This window comes from Lygodium microphyllum, chromosome 5 (assembly GCF_053477565.2).
Source record: "Lygodium microphyllum isolate KBCC chromosome 5, Lygodium_microphyllum_v1.1.10, whole genome shotgun sequence".
Taxonomy (NCBI): Eukaryota; Viridiplantae; Streptophyta; class Polypodiopsida; order Schizaeales; family Lygodiaceae; genus Lygodium; species Lygodium microphyllum.
The window spans coordinates 85724641-85746874 of NC_141139.1; the positions used below are offsets into that span (position 1 = coordinate 85724641).

A 22234-nucleotide genomic window follows, 5' to 3' on the forward strand; every position below is an offset into this window, starting at 1 on the left:
CCCTCTCCCTTTTGCTTGGAGGATGTTTAAATCACTTTATTTTTTGCTTGTTTAGGAAATGAGAGAGAAAGAGAGATAGAGAGGGAGAGGGAAAAAAAGAGAAGGAGAGGAAGAGGGAGAGGAAGAGGGAGAGGGAGGGGGAGGGGAAGGAAATGAGGGAGGGAGAGGGAGAGGGAGAGGAAGAAAGAGGCAGGGAGAGGGAGAGGGAGGGGGAGGGAGGAAATGAGAGAGGGAGAGAAAGAGAACGAGAGGAAGAGGGAGAGGGTGAGGGTGAGAGAAAGAGAGGAAGAGAGGGAGAGGGAGAGAAAGAGAGGGAGAGGGAAGGGAAGAAAATTTAAGATAATATACGTATTGATAATGGTATGCAATGTGCTTTGCATACGGCCACGTACTTCATCAAAATGAACCCAAAATTATTGTTATAGAAAAAGAAACCCTTAAATTGAGTATAGGATAATTTCTCTCAGGTCTTATGACTATGAGTAGAATTGATTGAAATAAATTTTATTACTATAGTTATAAAATTTCATAGATGGCGCGCATTAATTTTAAAATGGATTACTTATACTCAAAGCCGAGATATAACAAAAAATTATCTACCGGGACAAACAAATCGTTGAGCATGATACAAGGCCGAGATATAACATCGGAAAATCTCTCGACTACTATATACAATGCAAGGTTTATGGTCAACTTGCAACTTGACGTACATCTCCATAAAGCTATCCATTTAAGCCTTGTTTGCTGTAATGTAGATAAGATGGCAAACGAAGAAGGTCCTATTGTTCAAGACCGCGAGTCGTATCTTAATCAGCGTGTCCCATGTTCAGGGATCTCCTGGATATGCCCAGGAGCGTGGACGGAGATGGGAGAGGGCCCATACAAGGCACACTCCTAGGGATTATGGATACCTAGTGGATGGCAGGTCAGGAGCCATCATCATGAATGATGAGGGGAGGAGGGTGATGGCTCGCATGAGGGAGTTGTGCCAACAAGTTTTTCGGCACAACGTCCTGGATCATTGGAGGAACATACCGGAGGGGAGCAAGGAGTACATAGTAGCATCCTTGCACGAGGAGTTCCCGGTGCCAGCCGCAGTGGATAGATTCTCTACGGGCTGGATGATGGATTGCATGCGTGCATACATGTCACATAGACGATCCGACGCACGCAAGGCAATCAAGAGTGGGGCTCCAAAGCCCGAGTGGTTAGATGCAGACGACTGGCACCGACTGAGGGAGGAGGCTACAAATTCGCCAGGACGTTGGAGTCAGCAGCGGGAGGCGGCGAGGGCACGAATCGAGGCCGGATCGGTACATCATCTTGGGAGTGGCGGCCACAGGACATATTTGGAGGACTTTGTAAGATTCTCTTTTGTTTTGCTTATTTGTTTTTTTGAGATATTCTTTGTACTGACAATCATGTTTCTAACAATTAGCATTTTGTTTTCTTTGCAGCACTCCATTACAAATCGCTATCCGCAAGGCCTTGAGACTCGATATGCGGAGAGGCACGGTCTCAGATCATTGATCGACCGATTGTATAGACGCGGCGGCCCAGTCAGTCACTCATCTTTCTTGTCCGTAGTTACCATGAGATATTTGAATGCATTATTGTATGGTGGATTGATATGTTGTTTCTTTTTCTGCAGAATCCGTTTGATGCTCCTTTACAGCGGGAAGAGCTTTCGGGGGACGACGATTTGTAGCTCGCCCTTGGATCCTTAGAGCTCACATACCTTTAGTTTTTAGTCGCCCGATCTATGTAGACATTTTCTATGTATTAGTGATATTGTTTTATGATTGTACCAATCGCATTTTATGCGATATCATGTATTTATTTCATCCATCAGTTTTATGATTTCAGTATACATTCTTTTTGTTTGCAAACGCTTTGTATGAAGCAGTGCAGAAACTATTTTGTATGGCTCTCATACAGCACACAGTGCTATATGTGCTGCCCTGCCACAATTTTTTTTTTCTCTGTTACTGTCGCTATTTGCGTCGCAAATTTACTGCACGCGTCACTATTGCCGTCGCTATCAGCGTCGCAAATTCTCTGTAACCGTCGCTATGCGACGAATATAGCGACGCATATAGCGACGGTTATAGCGACGATTCTATGGCGTCGTCAATAACGATGCTTTTTGCGACGACGGGGGCAAATTTTGTTGTTTGAATTTTCGTCGCTTTAAACGTCGCTATAAGGTCTATATCTTGTAGTGATATCTTGTAGTGCCATTGTCTTCCTGTTCAACAAAATCTTGAATTGTTTGATAAAAATCCAATATACATACTTTTATGGATTGATTTTCTGCCTGATTTTCTACATGAGGAGCTGCATATATTTCAGCCAATGTGTCAGTAGTAATTAGTCCAAAAAAAAAACCCGAAATATCTTCATTTTTAGCCATCATGTCATAAGTTTTCAGCTCCCTTTTTACAAGACATAAATATTTTCTTTCAGCCTTAGTCACGGCCGAAAGAGACTTATAATAGCTCGTACTATTGATTGTACATACATATAAATTTGTTAGAGACACAGTTTTTGTTGCATGAGGAGGTTCAATCTTTTTATATGATGCACTACCATAGCCTCCCTTTATAGTAGTGCAGCTCGAAAACCCTTGAATTCTCGTGCATTAGGAGGCACATGATAATCACGTAGTCGATTCTATGTTTCGATGATGGTTAACACAACAGTAAGAAATTGGACAGCTCGTTCATTCTCCTTGCTTCGGATTCGAGCATAGAAAGAACCATCATCAAGAGCTTTTGTTTCCAAGCGGGCTTCAGAAATGTAAGGTTGCCCAAGAATGATAGGGTAACTACAAGAGTCTTGAACAAAAAAGTGAAAATTGTCTTTTATGTCTCCAATAGTTACTTGCACATTAGGACATGCAACATATAACTCTCCAGAAGAGTTGTTTGCAGCTCTCATTCACCAACCTGGATCAACATCTATGGGCCATCTGCCACTTTCATAAAGACTCCTTGCCATGACATTTATCTCTGAGCCATGGTCTAAGAGTGCAATACATTGTGTTTCTTTTTCTCCTATTTTGATGATTGTCTCCGTTGTTGCTCTTGCCCAATGCGTACGGGAGTAGTGATTGCTTGGACTGAACCGAGCCTATTCTTCCTCATGCATGTGCTGTAGATGACCTTCTTTTTCAGAGGTGGGCAATCCAACTGGTTTGGACCAGCCAAGCATTACATGTTTAACTTTCACTTCTTTAATTTTTGCATTCATTTTTTCTTTATCTTCAGCTTCAATTGCTGCAATTAATTCTTTAACTGCTTCAAGTTGAATTCCTTGTGAAGTCAGTTTCTCTTCATCCTGCACAAAAACTCAAAGAGCTTGCAAAAAAGCATGCAGTGTTTCTTCATCACCAACACATTGTCTTTTCCTTTTGATTACATTAATAATTACATCATGGAATTCATGTTTGGCAATTCCAAGAATTTCGCCTAAGGTGAATTTAATTTTGCTTCCTAGAATTCGTTCTTCTAGGACTCGTTTGAGATCGGTTGTAGATTCTATGTTAGACTGCAATTTGTAGCCTGGCTGCTTGCCTTTTTTATTTTCTTTGGTCTTCTTTGTTTGTGGTGCATCTTCCATCTCTTGAACTGGGGTTATATTTTTAGCGAGCTTTGGTTGTTCAGGTGTTCTTCTAGTTACCCGTTTTGGAGGGCCAGAAGAGGAAGGCCCTGGTTCATCTTCTCTTCTTCTCTTTTCTTCAATCAAGACTTCTTTATGATTGACGTCAGCCAAATGTGCAAAGGTAGAAAAAGAATCTACCGGTTCTTTCCAATCAGTTATTCCTCGAATATACTGACTGGCGTTAGCCAACTCTTCTTTGGCTGCTTTACCACGTTCCATTTGATCTAGTGCCTACATCCATACTTTAGATTGCACATTAGCTTTACATGCTTTCAAACTTGATTTAATTGGCTCAATTTGTAGCCCATATGTAGCTGCATCAATTGTTGCATAGGCATTCTTTATAGCTAAATATTCTAATCTTTTCTTCATTCCACCATTGCCAAAATTTGGCTCCAGTGGAAGACCAGTTTCAGCTGCATGAATTTTTTCGTCCTTCCAAAAGATGAGCTTCTGTGCTTCAGGCTCATGGAAGGCAAAACACTCCCTCTTGTCATGTTGTCGGGGCTGTCACACCAAATACAACGCCTCTTAAAGCCTTCTCTCATGGGTCTTTGAGTTGATACTCGTCCTCACTCTTCGACTTTGACATCCAGATTCTCTACTTTGGAACTAATTTCTGTAAGATTCAGATGATTAAGGTCATGCATGCTTTTAATGAGTTCATCCATTACATCATTTTTAGAAGGAATAGAAAAAGAAAGAGTTGGTTGATTAGTCAAAGGAATAGGGGATTTTGAAGGTGGAACTAGCTCCATCAATGGAGTTGTTGAAGTTGAAGTAGAGCCCAATCTTAATTGCATTCGCTCTCTTCGAGAAATCATGTTAAGTGCATCAGTAACGTCTGTCCATGCAGTCTTGACTCCTGATTTGGAGGTAGAATCTTCTAGGCGATCAGCAAGCTTCTCTTGCAGAATGGGATCTGGAGCCTTAAGGAATAATTCAATCTTCTGACCTTCCATACTTTTTTGGTCTTCAACATCAAGTTGTCCAAATTTACTTTCAAACTCATGGTATAGACCTATTGTAGCTAAATCTTTGTTGGGGTTTCAACCCATTCAGTGAAACTTTTCTTCGTCATTAGGCCATAGTCTTCTAAGAAGAATTCTTCACATAGGGCTTTTTTGAATGTAGCCCAATCCGCATCTTGTCAAAGAAGACCATGGATTCTTTCTTGAAGACAATGCTTGGCTAGTTTGGCAAAATAACGGCTCCATGCATGTTGTGGTACACCAAAGAAGAGCATTTTTTCAACATATAAGCGAATAAAACAGAGACATTTTGACCATTAAATTGTTTTAATTCATGCTCAACTTCCTCTAGGGCCTTGGTAGCTGTGGAATCAATCTTCTCTTCATCTTGCCTTTGTTGTTGTTGTTGTAACATTTGGATTTGTTGTTGTTGAGTTTGCTGCAGTATGCGCACCAATTATTGTAGAGTATCTCCTGAAGAATCCCCCATCTTGGAGTTCTCTTACACTGACCTTCACGTCGGGTTCACCAATGTTGTAGCGTGTAGGGTTGAAGGTCACCACATGGGTTTGGCAAGAGAAGAATGTATGGGGGTTCAAGAGCTTAGACTTCAGAGATGGTAGAGATAAGAGAAGGGTTGAAGGTTTCAAGCCAAGTTCTTGAAGATAAGAGACAACAAGGTGTAGGTAGATTCAAGGAGAGGAGTAGACGGAAGAGAAGGGGTTCGAAGAGATTGAAGATTTAGAAGAATACTCCCAAAAATAATTAGAAAATATAGAAGAATACTAAAGAGATGAAGCCTGTTAGTTTCTTTTAGCATTATGAGAAGATATAACTCTAATAGACAAAAACGTGTACAAAATAATACATTTCTCTATGCTACTCAAATCGCCAATCTGATGCTTCCAATGGCTCCGAAAGGGGGGTTAAATACTAGGACACCTGGCCAGAATTGTGCCAGATCACTCCTTCATCTTCCACTTTCGGAGTGCTGTTCACTGCCTGAAAACAGCGATCGCGCATCGCGCAATTTTGCTAATCTCTCTTTTGATATAAAATGCTCTCAAATTAGCTGAAAGCTACATGCTTTCTTTTACATGTCATCCTAATCTAGAAGTTATCTATAGTTTTATGGATTTTTACAAGAGATAATATCTAGAATATCAAAAATTGACTAAAAACTTGTCCAAAAAAATCTAATATTTTGAACCATGGATACTAATACTAATGCCTAAAGTGGCATTGGCTCTCTAAATCTAAAAGGATGCCACACTCTAGATTTTTTTACACGATGTGCACGTAGTGGCACGACAGCAGATTTGAGGTTTTACATCAACATAGGCCATGATAGGAAGGTCTTACCAATGGCACAAGGCAATGGCAGTGTCTAATCCTTTACAAAGCTAGAAATAAGAGCAGAAGTAAATGAAATGATATTTAAACCAAATGAGTAACAAGCTGAAAGGGAAGTTAAAACCCTAGAAAATCCACTTTATATGGACAAGCTTGACCACAATTCTTACTTTTTTGATTTCAAGGTGAGTCTCTTGAGGAGTGCATCCTTTGTGGTGGATGAAGAACTCTCTTACGGGACAACCCCTTTAGAGTATCTTGTGCTTTGAGTGGATGGTTTTGAGAATTTTTTAATGAGCCAAATTCCATTATTTGTATAGGGATACTTAAAAATGAGGGACCAAAGAGTGTGCTAATAAGATTCGGTTACTTGTTCCAACGAGAACAAAATGTAATCCTTGATTGTTTGCTAGACTTGGTCCTTGTTTTTAAACAAACAATGGGGCAATCAAAAAGTGCTTTGTATCTTGGGTATTTGGTCCTTTCATGGGCCACAATTGTAATAAAGAATATGTGAAAGATTTTTATTGCACTAACGTTGTAACTTAGGCAATGTTAGTTCATTAGTCTTTGTTTATCATTAGTTTGAAATTTTGATTTAATGTTATGCTTATTGCTTGTAAGTTGTGTACGCATTGCTTATTGAATGTCAACCATTCAACTTTTTAAGGTTCAAAGACTCACATATCCAAACCAATAAGACTACAGTGATTTCCTCAAATCCAAAAAGAAAAACGTGTTATCTTTTGACCCAAAAAAGATCAAGCATGAAATATTTTTCCATGTGTTTTTCATAGGAGTATGAATGCAACAACTTTGTACCATATTGTATTGTTTGGAATTCCAATCATATGAATATGAATGCAACTTGTTGTAATATACAATATATTATCATACATGTTTGCCATAACAACTATGATTTCAACCAAATACCAATTGAAGAATCATAGAAAGTTCCAAAACTGCAATAATGCTAAACAATAACATCCCCATCAGAAGAGGACTTCTTTCATCACAAAAGATTTAGCCTTACAAAAGATCTTCCACTAAAAAAGTGAGGATGCATAGAGCTTTACATATTTTTTTTTACTAATGAGCAATAAAGAGCTTTACAAACTTCTTTGTTGTTACAAATAGTGTACTATCATCAATAAAAAGTGTAATTTATGTCATCAACAAAAAAGTGTATTCTCAAATGAGCAACCATGGTTTTTGTTTCAAAATGCTTTCAGCTAGATTTGTATTCTCTAATCAACTTCACCACATTACTTCTGTATCCCTAAACCTACTAAATATTTTTCATGTGCTAATATACTCCTTGTATATATTGTTCATATGTTGATATACCTACATCATAAGAAAACTGTGCTAGTTTACTTTGTGAAGCATGTTTGTGCTCCATATGTTGTCGTGCCGCTATGCAGACACCGTGTGAGAAACTCTAGAGTACATTGTCATCCAGCTTTCTTATTGATCTAGAGAGTCAATGCCATATTAGTCATTAGTGCCAGCGTCCATAGTATGGATGGTTAAAAAATACTAGATTTTTGGACAAGTTTAGCCTATTTTTTGATATTTTGGATATTATTTCTTGGAAATATCCTAAAAAGATGTAGGAAACTTCTAGAATAGGGTGGCATGCAAAAAGAAAATTGCTTTTTCAACCAGTTTTGGAGATTTCATGAAAAAATAAGGATTGGCGAAATTGCGCATATCACGATCACAGTTTACAGATAGCACTCCGAAATGGGAGGAGGGGTGGCTAGGAAGAATTTTGACTAGGTTTTACCCCCCTTTTGGAGCCAATGGAACTATGAGATTTGCGGTTTGAGCAACAGAGAAGAAGCTACTGTTTTGATGCACATTTTTGGTCTACAAGGGAGCTCTATGAGATCTAATGCTTGGAGATTGCTTCTGAGTAGTGCTAGACAAGATATTTGTTTATCTTCTCAGGTTCTATCAATACATACTGCTTTAATTCATTGTGCTTTGTTTTTATCTTGTGTACTTCTTGTCTATTCTTTTTCTTCTTTTATGTCTCTCTCCTATTCTCTACTTCCTTCTATCTCTGATCCCCCCTGGATATGACCTTTCGGCTAAAACCCCTCTGACATTGATAAACTCGATGTGGAAGGTCGTTAGAACGAAAGATAGAATGGAAGAACCTTCAAGCACAATTTCTAGTGATGTTTTGTAGCAGTTAGTGTAGAATATGAACATGTTTATGCAGGTACACCAACAAGAGGTGATGCAGGCTTATGCTCAAATAGAAACTGTTATGATGAATGCTCTACAAGTAGTTGAGTGTGAGATGCAGTTGTTCAATGGTAGGAATGTATTTGCATATGTGCTTACCTATTCTCAAAAGATGGAATTGCTTGGGGTGGCTCAACTTGCATGGAGCCAGTATTTTGTTCGGATCACTATACATGAATTGAAAGCTTGAATTATTGAATTATACATGCAAGATGTTGTGACTAGGTAGCTTTCAAGAAGACACTCAGGGAAGAATTTTACACTAAAGACACTAGTTTGATTACCCGCAAGACTTTTTCAGGAGTGGGTTCTACAACCCAATAAGGGTCTTGTGGCTATATAGAGTTATTAAGAGAATTTGAAAGTCGATTTTTTGTGCAATTAGATCTTGCAGAACAACAAGCTCTTGCAAGTCACAATATTGAATTGTTTCTACAAGTAGTAGATCCTGAGCTTCAAGAGAAACTTGATGATTTGCTAGAGGATTAGACTACAGAGACATGGCTTAAAACAACGTGGAGGCATGTTAAGGAAGCTATTACTGCAGTGGTGAAAAAGCATAGAAGAAGAGAAAGATTACATGTATCTAGCTTGCCCACTGTTACGGGCAAAATAGTTGATGTATCTAGTAAGCCACCTACTTCTGTGGTCAACCATATGGTTGCACTTGCTCTTCCTACTATTAAAGAAGATGTATTAGATGAATTGGTCAAAGGCATGTGAGAACTTCAGTTGAAGGTCGCAAAATTGGATGAGAAAGGACAAGAGGAAAGGGGACGGGCAGCAGCCCCTAAACCAGGGAAAAGATATATGTGGTGTAATATCATGAAAGGAAGGATTGTGCTGCTTATCAAGAGGCCTTGGCACGATAGCTCGTCTTTTGGGAAGATGGAAAGATCCATGCACAAGAAATAGGATAGCCTCTTTCTTTGAATTATGGAAAGGGATGTATACAAAAGTTATTGGAAGACTTGGCTGTCCAAAATGCTTATGGGGCTGTACATGCTTCTACTTTTGGTCTACAGTTGGATAGAATGCCTAGCCAAGTGATGTCAAAGGTTGCAATATGGACGCATGCTTTGCATGCAGCTAACCAGAGGAAAGTTACTAATAGTGAAATGTCTCATGCAAGGCAAGACATTCCTGACATAATTAGTTGGGAATCACTGGTAGATGCATATTCAGTGTATGCATATTTAGCAAAGGTGCAAAACACGGATGTACTTGTGGAAGAGAAATGAAGATAATGCAGGGACATCTAAAAGACTGACAAGAAGAAGTGTGGATGAGCCTAAGGCTACAAATCAACCATCTCCCGAGTATGTTATGGAATAGGCTAGTTAGGAGCAAAAACATGATAGCAAAACAAGAGGGCAAAAAGAAGGGCAAGTAGCCACAATATAAGTTGCACTCTGATATTGAGACATCCACTGATCTTAAGAAGGTTCTTGAAGGATAGATTTAAAATAGTCAAGTGGAATTCACCTTGGGAGAGGTGATTGGCATTGCCAAGCTTTAAAGTGCATAGATAACTATGTCAGAATGCATGCTACAATATGTGCCAATACTTACGCTTGAATATGGGATGGTATCCTCAATATGCAAGGTGCGTATTGGTTTGCATGTAACTAGCTTGTTGCTTGCACGTATGTGACATCAAGGATACCTTGAATTCTCATGCTATTCTTGGAGTGATCAAACCATGTAGTAGAATATTCTTTTGGTAGTAAAATCATGCTAATATGGGTGTAATCTATAGCATCAAAGCAGTTGGGAAGACCCTGATGGGATAGGAATCAATCCTACACCTTGTCTAGCTTTGATTGGGTGGAGACCACTAGATGAAGTGAGTTCCATGCTTTCATGATTGCATTCACTACCTCATGGAGGAACTTAGTCTAATTGAGCAGTTGCAATATCAATAATGCTTGCAAAAGCCAACAAACCATGCCAATGACACTACCACTGAGCAATCTAACTCTTGCCCCCAAAACAACATGGGTTATAATGGGGTGATAATCAACACTACAGAAAGTAAAACAAAGTCCCTTAGATTATTATAAAGTAAAACAAGGTCCCTTAGATTATTATCTTTCCATTGAAAGCTTAATCAAGCCTTCTAATAGTTCAAATTTAATTCAAAATTGATAGATTTATTCATTTTTAGGAGCTGCAAACCCACTATGGGGTTGTGAGCACCGCTATGGAGACTACATGGTTGGGTATAGCTAAATGCCTTTTTTTAATTCCAAATATGTATTTAGCATGAAAAGGCTTATATTTGAGTATGCTCTTCTTTGATAAACACTATGAAGCTTAAGAACTTACTTCGGAGTGGTGAGTATTGCTATGGAGACTACAAGATCGTGGGTGTAACAAATTGTCTTTTTTATTCCAGATTTGTATTCCAATGTGGAAAAGCATGTATTTCATCATACTCTTCTTTGATAGAACACTACAAGGCTTCAAGACCTGTTGCAGGGCTACTGCTACGAAATTGTGAGTATCATTGTGAAAACTATGGGGTTGGGGCAACAAACTATCACTTTTAATTCTAGAATTATATCCCAATACAAGAATGCATATATTTCAATATATTTTTCCCTAATAAAGTATCAAAATCTTCATAATCTTGCTTTAGGAGCTACACATTTTTAGACTATGCCAGTATTAAACAAGGCTATGCAAGAAGACTTTCCATTCCCAAAGAAATGTGTAATTTTATTCCGTTCTTACGCGAGCAGTGATCAAGAACAAGCCTCACTCACAACCCAATAACGAGACGTCAAGGAGTGCCGGTTGGGGTAATTGACTTTGTCGAATGCACAACACAACTTGAAAAATTAAAATATTCGATAATACACCACAAGCCACATATAAAAACAAGACAAAACACAATGCCTCTTGAAGCTCAAAACAAGTAAAAACCCGAATGTGGGTAGAGTATCACACAACCACAACACAATGAAAATACCAACAATTTGAAAACAAACCAAGTGAGATATATTTTTGTACCTTAACAACCTTGAGCCGATGCTCGGTGCTTTGACACCCAAAAGCTCCAACTTCCAGATTGGCATGATAAGAGCTCACTCTAGCATGCGACCCTCCACTCTCCTCTCAAACAAAATACAATTGTAATAAGGGGGAAGGCCCTTAACTCTCCATTCTCATCTTCTTATATGGTTTTCTATCCACACTCACACACATTAGCCTTTTTGCTTTCGGCTTTTGGCTTTTGCTTTTCTACTGCTTTTCACCATTTTCGTTTGTTTTGTTTTATGCCTGTTTGTAACTTATTTGGATCATAACTTCGTCATTTGAACTCCGAATATAGTCGTTCGGGATACTCAAAATGATTGGAACATATCTGGTCGACAAGCCAACGCGGGCAAAATTACGAAAATGTATCAAAATGGGAAAAAATACTGATTTTCGTAAATCCCATCATTTTTCTCCATCTTTTATGTTGGATGACTTATTCCCTTCCTTGGCCTATTGTTCTTGTAATTGCACACAGTTTCATCACACGTCCTCTTTTTCTTCAAGAAATACTCGTTGACGATGTAAAACGTACGATCTTTTCCTTTGATCCTTGAGTCTTCAAAATAAACATTCTCTGGATATGAACGTGTTTTTTATGCAGTGTGCCCTGGCAAGAATATAATTTTTTGAAATGAACTCCGTGCCCAATCATTCATGATTTGAAAAAATATGCAATGTTGGATCCATGATATGCAACCAATCAATCGATGCTACACACAAAAATAATGTATGCATTGAAGAAATTGTGCCTAGAGTCTATCTACATGTGATCGTGCATCATGCAAAATGCAAACAAAATTCCTTAATTAATTAAAAAATCCTTATCCTCACCTCTCAACTCTCATAAAAAAGTATGATATACTCCGCTCCACCCATCAAAAAAATCTCACAATCACTCTAGAAAATGGTGGTCCTCAAGATGTTAACTAGATAAGAACAACCCTTCTCACTATTGATGGCGTCCTTCATGACCCTCGAACTCTCCCAACCACCTTACACTCTCAACCAGAAGTTCCTAGCTTTGTGATGAACATCCCAAATGGTGTGTGCAAGAATTGTGCGTGCGACAGGTGCTCTCTCAAGTGCGCGTGCATCTAAAAGTTCATGCCATGCTAGTGCTCAATGATGGTGCAAAACATGCATAATCCCAACCCATGGCATGGAAGTATTTGATAAGAACAGGAGATGACCCTCGAGTGCAGTGCATCAACAAGTGCAACGTGAAGTGATCGTGAACCCTTTATCCCTTGTGATGTGCAAGAGTCTTGACAATAAAACATACCTAGCTCCTCAATGTTCAGTAGCTATTAGCAAACTCCTACTTCAACCAGTCCAAAAAAATACCAAGCTGTACCAAGGCTATCAAATCAAGTTTCACACTCAACAAATCAAACAAAATGGTAGAAACAAATCCTAAACTAGAAAAACACAAGAAATCCAACTACGAAATAACAAAACAAACTATCACACAAACAACTAAGCTAGCAAAAATCAAACCTAACTACAGTTTGACTGGGGCTTTTCAGAAAAAAAAAAAAGCTTGACAACATCGCCGTGAATTCTTCATTGACTTGAGTAGCATATTTAGCCTTTATCAATAGTACCTAGCCTTTGTAATACACAAATCTCTCAAACACTAAAATTGTTGTTTCCCTTTTCTCACTAATGAGAAACCTTTAACATGTGGCACACACCATCATCAACATAGACCGAAGTAGCCTTCATGCTGTCCCTCTCACCAATAATAATATGTCGAATAAAAGACCACACTGACCATACTTCCTATAGTAGGAGAAAGGAAAAGAGAAGTTGAAACCAAACCTTGTTGTCGTAGTTAGAGAATAGAGGAATTATAGCAGCAAATTGTATTCCATGACTCCATTCTTCAGCACGTTGCCAAAAAGCTTCGAATACATGAAAGCCTCAATCACTTATTGTGGGTCTTGTTAAAATGTGTGTGTAGTGCTAGAGACACATGTAACTGAATCCCATAAGCAAAGTGTGAGGCATGTATCAAAGCTAAAAAGCTATTAAAGAATGTACTTTTCACAACTATCAATCAAGCATGTCTCTTTCATGCTATCACCTACTTATTCTTCTTCTTTTCCCTATAATTTACTCTTCCACTCTTGCTCAATCATGTTTTCTAACATGGTATCAGAGCCTCTTTCCTTGATGTTGTGAGATAGATAGGCATTCATTGTCACACACGATGGTGTGAAGAAGCTCAAGTCAAAGAGATGTTGCTCAAGAGGTTGAAGCCTTGAGATTGAAGGCTTGCAAGGGTGTGAAACTCAATGGGTTTTTGTGAAGAGGATGTTGTTCAAATAAGATATCAAGGTATATCTTATCTATCTATGAATTCTTCTATTTTGATTCAATTAAGGGGTGGCCATTGCCCAAAGCATATGTTAAGTCAGCAATAGAGAAGAGAGAGTTATTTGAGCCTTCTTTGAAGAGCTTGAACCTCATCACTTGCTGCTTAAAAGGCCATCTTGAAGGATAGGATTTCAACATAAGCTTGGGGGACTACTCTCTTTGTTGTAGTCAAAGAAAAAGAAGAAACGAAGAATAAAGAGAGATTGGAAGAGTGTAAAGCCACATAAAATTTGTTGTTTGGTAACTCTCGTTATGTCCAGATCAGAGACATCAAACACACCTTGAAGACATGACCACATTCACCGATTTGAAATGGCCATAGCAATATGTGGAGAATAAGTCATCATTGTCCTCTCTATTAAGGTTGTTAAACCTTAATACTTCAATCACTTTCACACTTAATCCTCCTTCAAACTAGTTTTTCTAAGCCCTTGCTCACATTTTTTCTCATCAAAGTGGTTTGAAATTAAGCGCTATTCACACTGAGAATCCATAAAGTGGTTCTATTTAGACCTGATTCAGATTGAATACTTCGAAATTTTCCATTCATACTACTTGCTATCATGAATTAGTCTATGCAATCATTCTAAAAGGCAATTCATACTGTAAGCAATCAAACGTTGATATTGTATGCGGAATCTCTCTTTTCACAAAAATTGCCATTAAAAAAATGGAACTCATCATTAAAATCTAGCAAAAATCCTTGTAACTCTCACATAAATATCTTGTTGTAAATTGGAGTTAAGGCATTGCCATGTGAGTGACTTGTAAGACTTCTCCATCCACAAAATGTTTGAAATCAAAGTTGTGGAAAAGTTCAATGGCAAGGGTTTTCACCCTTGGAAAATGGAAATCATGTATCACCTAATGTGAAAAGACCTTTGGAAAATATTCGAGGAACCCGAGGAGCTTGAGATCTGAATTGAAAAAGTAAAAAAAAGTAAAGGCACTCAAGATAATAGCATGGGGCTTGTATCGGAGATTACAAAATCAAAAGAAGCCTAGAAAGAATTGGATAAAACCTTTGTGTCTCAAGCGAAGAACTCAAAAATAAATATTCTAATCAAAATTTTTTGGCTAGATCTAAACAATTATGACTCCTTAACTTCACTGATTAACAAATTCAAAAGCTTGAAAGTGCGTATATCTTTCATTGCTAAAGATATTAAAGAAAATGAAGCCATTTCAGTGCTACTCAATAGTGTGGATAAACCTAACGAAGGTTTTGAGCACGTGGTAGTAACCTTGAGGAATGTGCTAAATAGAAAACTCAACTCAATGGAAGCTTCTTTATATGAGCAAGAGGGGAAAATCAAAGAGACGGCCTAAGAGACTTTACTTCAAGAATTATTTGTAGAATCCATGGGAAAATATGGACATAAGGAACATGAATATTGGAACAAAGGAAAGTCAAAGTGTAAGAAAAGCAACAAGTTTGGACACACGAAGAAAGAATGCTAAAGACAAAAAGCAAATTTTATCAAGGAAAAAAACTTTGAAGAATGTCCTAAAACTCTCATCTAAATAGTAAATTGCCTACACTTTATTTGACACTACATGAGCTAGAGGCCTTGCAAGCATTAGGGGGGAAGGGGGGAGGGGGGAATGTACATCCTTAGGTGTAGTTATCTAGAGGATAATCTAGCACCAGGGAGGGGGTGTTAAAATGTGTTAGTGTTGTGCTAGAGACACATGTAACTAAATCTCATAAGCAAAGTGTGAGGTGTGTATCCAAGCTAAAAATCTATAAAAGAACGTACTTGGCACAACTATTAATTAAGTCTCTTTCATGTTATCATGATTGCCTACTTATTACTCTTCTTTCCCCCATAATTTACTCTTCCACTCTTGCTCACCATATTTTCCAACAAGTCTTTCTCTCCTCACGTTGTGTTTTTCTCCCCTTTTAACATCTCTCGCATTTTTCCTTTTTACTAAGGTTTTTCTCCTTTACAAAGTAGCAAACATGCTGCTAAACGCTTAAAAATTCCACTTGGGGTTCACAAATACCATAGCAAGACTACAAATCCTACTAGTAGGACCACACTTCTTGTAGTAGGAATACACTTGAAAACCAAGTGAAAAGAAAGGTTATCAAACATGCAAGCTACCATGTAAGACTCTTGTGCATTAACATGATCCCTCTCTGGGTAAACATTGAAAAGTCAAACAAATGATATTTACATTACTTGTCCAATTTGTGTGCATGCGGTGACATGTCCATGGTTAAACAATTTCACACACCATGATTAGCCTATCCCTTCATTTTGAACACAAAGTATGCATGAACCTTTATTTGAAAATCCAAACCACCTCTAACAAAGACATGCTTTGACTTTCGAAATCTTGTCAATCAGGACACCATGCACAAAATTACTCATAACTTTTGATCTATAACTCATATTGCCGAGATTTGTAAACAAAAGTGGTAGCTTTGGTTCCAAATTACAACTTGTTAGAAGGCATCAGAGTCAAATATCAAATATTTCAGCCCCATAAAACCTCAAGACAGTCTGTAATCCTGCATTTCTACATGTAATCTACTACGTACATTAAAATTCCAAAGCGCATGTCTCCCACATACTTGCTTGGTTGGATACCAAACTTGGTAGGGATCTTCATTAGGTGCAAAAGTGCACTTTGGACATGCTATCCATAATTTAAAACCCTCCAATTAATACTAAATTTCAAAATACCAAAACTGTCCAAAATTGCTGACTCGAACAATCTACTCTATGACTTGTATATACACTACTTATAACATCCGTATTTACATGATTCTCCAAATATATTTCTTGAGATGGAACCTATTGATCATGCTTTTATGAACTATTACATCTAGATCTTGTAATAGATAAGTTTCAAATATCTACTTGATCATGTAGGGTCCTTCTCATCTAACTCAAAATTTAATTTGAGATATAGAATCTAGACTATTATCGTATCTCATAAACTAATGTTTCCATGGCAAAGTCCTTCCTCCTCAATTTCATATTGAACTATTGCCTTCTTTTGAAAATTTGTTTCTCATAACAATCCATTGGTTCTTTGTTGCCTATTTAACTATAGTGTATGCATTTCAGTCCTTTGTTAACCAATCCAACTAACATCTTCATAAACTCCATTGTGGGAAACATGAAATTCATGGGAATTATAGCCTCTCCACCATATACCAAATGAAAAGGGGTGAACCCTATACTCATATTATAAATTGTCCTAGAAGTCCATAAAGCTTAATGTAGATACTTGTCGCAATCCTTGGGATAGTCTTCCACCCGTTTTTAGAGAATCTTCAACAAAGTTCCATTGAATGATTCTACTAGCCCATTACATCGAGGGTAGTAAGTGTTGAAATATCAGAGTTGCAGCATGAAAGAGTGTGCACAAGAGGGAGAAGAGAGCTAACAAAGTACAAGACATAGATATTGCTTATTCGGTTTCTCACAAAGGTACACTCTTTCATCTACTAAGAGTGATGTTTGGCCATGTTTATATAACCTTTAAGTGAGTGAAAGTTAGGGTTTTCCATGTCCTCTAGTCTATTCACACCTTAGCTTCTCTCATGCACCCTTTTTTACATAGGGTTTTGATGCCATACTTGTAACATCCCCCCTCAATGCCAAGGTGGTATTGGACCATATAGTTTGGAAATGTCTCTCTCCCCCCCTCCTCCCTTTAATCAATTAGTAAGATGCCTTTATAAAGTAGGCTACAATAATGTTTATGGAAAGATGATACAAAGGATACTAAAAAGGGTGGCCATCGAGTGCTTTGAAGATATAGTTGGCCTCCAATTCTTTTGGTGCTTCAAGGAAGTTAGGACATTTATTAGTGATATGTCATGTTTGCTTACATTTATTGCACTTCATTTTGTTGGAATATTTTTTCCAACAATTCCATACAAGATGTCCCTTTTTATTGCAAAGAGTTGATCACGAGTTGTGCAGGTAGATTCTAAACTAGTGCCACCTTCCTTTGATTTCTTTTCTCCTCATCTAGAAAAGACTAAATGACACCTTCAAGTGTAGGATTTGGTACATTTGTAAGAGTAGTTACAAGAGTTGGGAAGGCTTTCCTTACAACTTTAAAAGTATTGTGATGGCATCTTCTTTAGCAACATGAGCTTGGAATGAAGCTAAAGTTGGGACATTAGCCACTTCATGTGGGAAATGAAATTTCCCAAGTTTTCCCCTTACATGTATTCCAAGCTGAGGAACTCTATTTTGAGGAAGATCTTGGAGTTCTTTCCTCTTGCACCATATAATTTCTTGAGCTCATCCCACTCCTCCTTTGTAGTTGCGATTTGATCAATGTGGTGGATTAAGGATTCATCTAGTAGCAACATTTATATGGCTTGGGATCTTTCATCATCTTTTACATCTTTAGGATTGGATGGGTCAATGGCCTTGGTCCTCTTAATGAAGGGCCAATAACCCCTCTCCATCATTTTATATTTCACCAATATCTACCATGGATGAAAATCTCTTCCATCAAACTTGCGGTGTCGTAACGCGTAGGGTTGAAGGTCACCATAGGGGTTTGGCAAGAGAAGAATGTATGGGGGTTCAAGAGCTTAGACTTCGGAGATGGTAGAGATAAGAGAAGGGTTGAAGGTTTCAAGCCAAGTTCTTGAAGATAAGAGACAGCAGGGTGTAGGTAGATTCGAGGAGAGGAGTAGACAGAAGAGAAGGGGTTCGAAGAGATTGAAGATGTACAAGAATACTCCAAAAAAGAATTGGAAAATATAGAAGAATACTAACAAAGATGAAGTCTGTCAATTTCTTTTAGCATTATGAGAAAATATAACTCTAATAGACAAAAACGTGTACAAAATAATACCTTCCTCTATGCTGCTTAGATCGCCAATCTGATGCTTCCAATGACTCCGAAAGGGGGGTTAAATACCAGGACACGTGGCTAGAATTGTGCCAGATCACTCCTTCTTCATCTCCCACTTTCGAAGTGCTGTTCATTGCCTGAAAACAGCGATCATGCATCGTGCGATTTTGCTAATGTCTCTTTTTATATAAAATGGTCTCAAATTAGTTGAAAGCTACATGCTTTCTTTTACATGTCATCCTAATCTAGAAGTTATCTATAGTTTTATGGATTTTTACAAGAGATAATATCTAGAATATCAAAAATTGACTAAAAACTTGTCCAAAAAAATCTAATATTTTGAACCATGGATACTAATACTAATGCCTAAAGTGGCATTGGATCTCTAAATCTAAAAGGAAGCCACACTCTAGATTTTTTTACACAGTGTGCGCGTAGCAGCACGACATCCATCCCCTCCTAACCTGCACATCCTCGAGCATGTGCCAAAGTTTTACGGATTTGCGATGTCAGAAGAAGTATCTTCTGCCATGTCAATGTCTTCATCTTTTGCCTCTTCTTCTTCCTCTATGTCTTCATGCTCTTCAATTATATTCAAGTCTTCTAGCTCATATGTTGAACTTTCTCTTCATTTGAAAAGCTTGATTCTTTTTCTAGCTATGGGTATCTTCATGCTTGTTCCATCCAATTCAGCCAACGAATACGTGGCATTGTCATGAATGATCTTTACCACATATGGGCCAAACCAACGCTTTATTTCTAGAAGCACTGTATTGATTGTCTAGGCTGTTGTCATAGACAAGCACCCAGTCATTTTCTTGAATTGCTCTTTGCCGAATTCGATGTCGCTTATCAAACGTTCTTTTGTTCTTTAGTCTTGCTGTCTTTAGCTTCTCAATAGTTGCTTGAAAATCTTTAGACCTTCTTTTTAGTTGCCATATACGCAAAGTCAGCAACTCTTCTCTATTGATGCCTTCCTCCCAAGGTAGAAGACTCCATGTGAGAAGAGATTCTTCAATTGGCATAATTGGTTGTTGTCCATGCATAAGTTCAGCTGGCATATAGCTAATCACTGAACTGTGAGTAGTCCGGTCAACCCATAATGCAAAAGGTAGCATTTTAGGCCATTCTTTGATCTTTTCTCTACAAGACTTTGCTAGAGCTTTGAGAATAGATTGATGACCTCTCTCACTCTTTCCATTGCCTTCAGGGTTGTAGGATGATGTTAAAGCCAACTTAATACCCGATTGAGAAAATAAGTTGCGTGCCTCATCAGCATCCAACTCTCCTCTGTCTGTAGTTACTTTACCCACACAACCATATCTACAAAACACTTCTTCAAGAAAAAAATGACAAACAGCTTGAGTGGATTTGGTTGTTAAGGCTTTTCCTTCAACTTGATTGGTTAGATCCTCTCTTACAAGCACTAAATACCACATATTCCATATTTCTATAGGCATGATTATAAGGTCAATAACCCATCTATTATTTATAGAAAAAGGATAAGTTGGTTGTAACCCATCTCGATGCTTGACTATAGAATACATTTGACATACATAACAGGTTTCAACAACACGTGCTATGTCCTGATATATGTTTTGCCACCAATATTTTTCTTTGACTTTACTAAAGGTTCCCCATATGCCTTTATAGCCAGTACACAAGCTTTCATGAAATTCCTTCATTACCTGTTGTTACATTCTTTTGTTACCTAAAACTCAGACATGCACTCCTTTCTTCTTCTTTGCGTGCTTCCATAGATGTCCTTCTTTACGAAAAAAGCCATAAGATTTCCTCTTAATATGTTTGGACTCCTCATTAGTCCAAGTCTCCTTCTTCTTCATCGTGCTCAAATATTGGCTAATCTTTAGCCAATCTTCTTCAAGGAAATGAACTAGAACTTGAGCAATGCAATGAGCATGCTGGCTTCTAGTTGACCATCCTGTTGTTTTTAGCTTTGGACCTGTATATGTAGTAACTGAAAATGTATTTTCAACAGCCATGCAATGAAATTCAGCAAGCATAGATTCTTCAGCTTCATCTTCTTCCATCAGCTCTTCTTCATTGTCATATATTGCACGTGATAGCATGTCAGCAACTAGATTCACATTTCCTGCAATATGCTTTAGTTCGGGGTTGAGAGATTTAATATATGCAATCCATCTTAGCATAGCAATGTCGGGTGTAGAGCAGTTGGCAATCATGCCTAAGAGTGGAAGACAATCAATTTCTACCACTACAGAAGCACCTATAAAGTATTCACGATCACACTTTAATGCTATTACAACTCCCCACAATTCCCTTTTTACTTGTGCATACCTTCTTTGACGTTCATTGAGAACTTTTGCTCTAAAACGAATTGCATACATGTTACCTTCAAGATCCTCTTGGCCAACAGCCCATCCTATCCCAATGGGACTTGTATCCACAGTAAGGATGATGGGTAGAACATTTGAATAGTCAGCCCTTTTGAGAGTGGGGGCTGAAATTAATAGCTTCTTTAATTACGCATAGTGAGAGTATGCTCTTTATTCCAAGAGAATCTTTGGCCTTTTCTTAATAATTGATAAAGATTTTCGGCTACATGAGCAAAATGTGGTATCCATATGAGATAGAATACACATGCGCCAATAAATCTTCTCACCTCTAAAACATTTGTGCATTTTTCTTGCATTCTGCATGGCATCTATCTTAATTGGAGAAGGTTTGCGTCCATAGGGGCCACATAGATGACCGACCACTAGGACTTCTTCTACTCCAAAAATTGACTTAGCTCCAAAAAGGGTAAGATGTACCTCTTCTAGACTTGTCAAAATCCTATCACAATCATGAATATGGTTAACTACAAATGTCATGCAACCATCTTTGTCAAGCTCCTCATTCTTTTCATTGACTTCACATCCCTTGATAGGTACATCATCAAGAAATGGAAGAGTAAGTTGTGGAATAAAGTCCCTTAAGACTTTGTGCATGGCATTCATTATATGGGCTACGGAGTTTGTTGCACCTTGTGGTAGAGTGCACATGTGGACCAATCCAAGAGGTGTCTTCATTGTGGTAATGTCTCGGCTTTCTAATGATAGCTAAAATTGGTCAAATCCTGAATATAGATCACCCATAGAATAAATTTCTCTACCTACAAAAGCTTTAGCAAACTCATCAACAATTGGACCTGAACCAACATTTCGGATTGTGACATGATTGACAAACTGTAGATCTTGAATGAATCATAAAGATCCATTTTTCTTAGGCATGGCAATAAACCATCAGTTTGAGTAAGGTGTTGAAGAAGGTTCTAAAATCTTCATTCTGATATTCTCATTTAGAAGTTCCAATAATTTGAGCAGATGCACCCTTGGAACGGAAATGGGCTTGAGGTTCCAAGGCACATGTGGGACGGTAAAAATGACCATAGGAGCCACAATATTTGGATCCACACAGCCTATTTCACTTGGTTGAAATGCAAAAGCTTTTCCATGTTTTATTAGCATTTGCATAAAAGAGTGTTTTTCAGTTGGTGAAAGGAAATAATTTTCACATATTTTGAGCTCTTTTATACTTTCAGATGTGAACTTGTGACCAATATTGGAAGGATCACGAAGACTTGGTTGATTTGTTGCCCTATCAGCGAGCCCTTCACTTTCAAGAGGCAGTGGGACTGCCACAGGTTTGACTTTCTTATCCACTGTCTTGTATTTTGTCTCCACTTGTGCTTCAGCCTTGTTGAG

The 22234-nt window shown here is 38.1% G+C and overlaps 1 protein-coding gene across 1 annotated transcript; it reads left to right on the plus strand.

The window, feature by feature from the left end:
• Nucleotides 1-974: 974 nt before the first annotated feature.
• LOC148036074 (uncharacterized) lies at nucleotides 975-1757 on the plus strand. The gene is made up of 3 exons (XM_087678884.1): nucleotides 975-1361; nucleotides 1458-1559; nucleotides 1652-1757. The coding sequence occupies exons 1-3, from the start codon at nucleotides 975-977 to the stop codon at nucleotides 1706-1708; spliced, it is 546 nt and encodes a 181-aa protein (XP_087535010.1). The 3' UTR covers nucleotides 1709-1757.
• Nucleotides 1758-22234: the final 20477 nt, after the last annotated feature.

Excerpts from the sequence above, each read along its gene's own strand:
- LOC148036074 (XM_087678884.1), top strand. The coding sequence starts at position 975 with ATGAGGGAGTTGTGCCAACAAGTTTTTCGGCACAACGTCCTGGATCAT. Across the intron at positions 1,362-1,457 it reads GGACATATTTGGAGGACTTT|CACTCCATTACAAATCGCTA; the intron begins GTAAGATTCTCT and ends TTTTCTTTGCAG. Across the intron at positions 1,560-1,651 it reads TGTATAGACGCGGCGGCCCA|AATCCGTTTGATGCTCCTTT; the intron begins GTCAGTCACTCA and ends CTTTTTCTGCAG.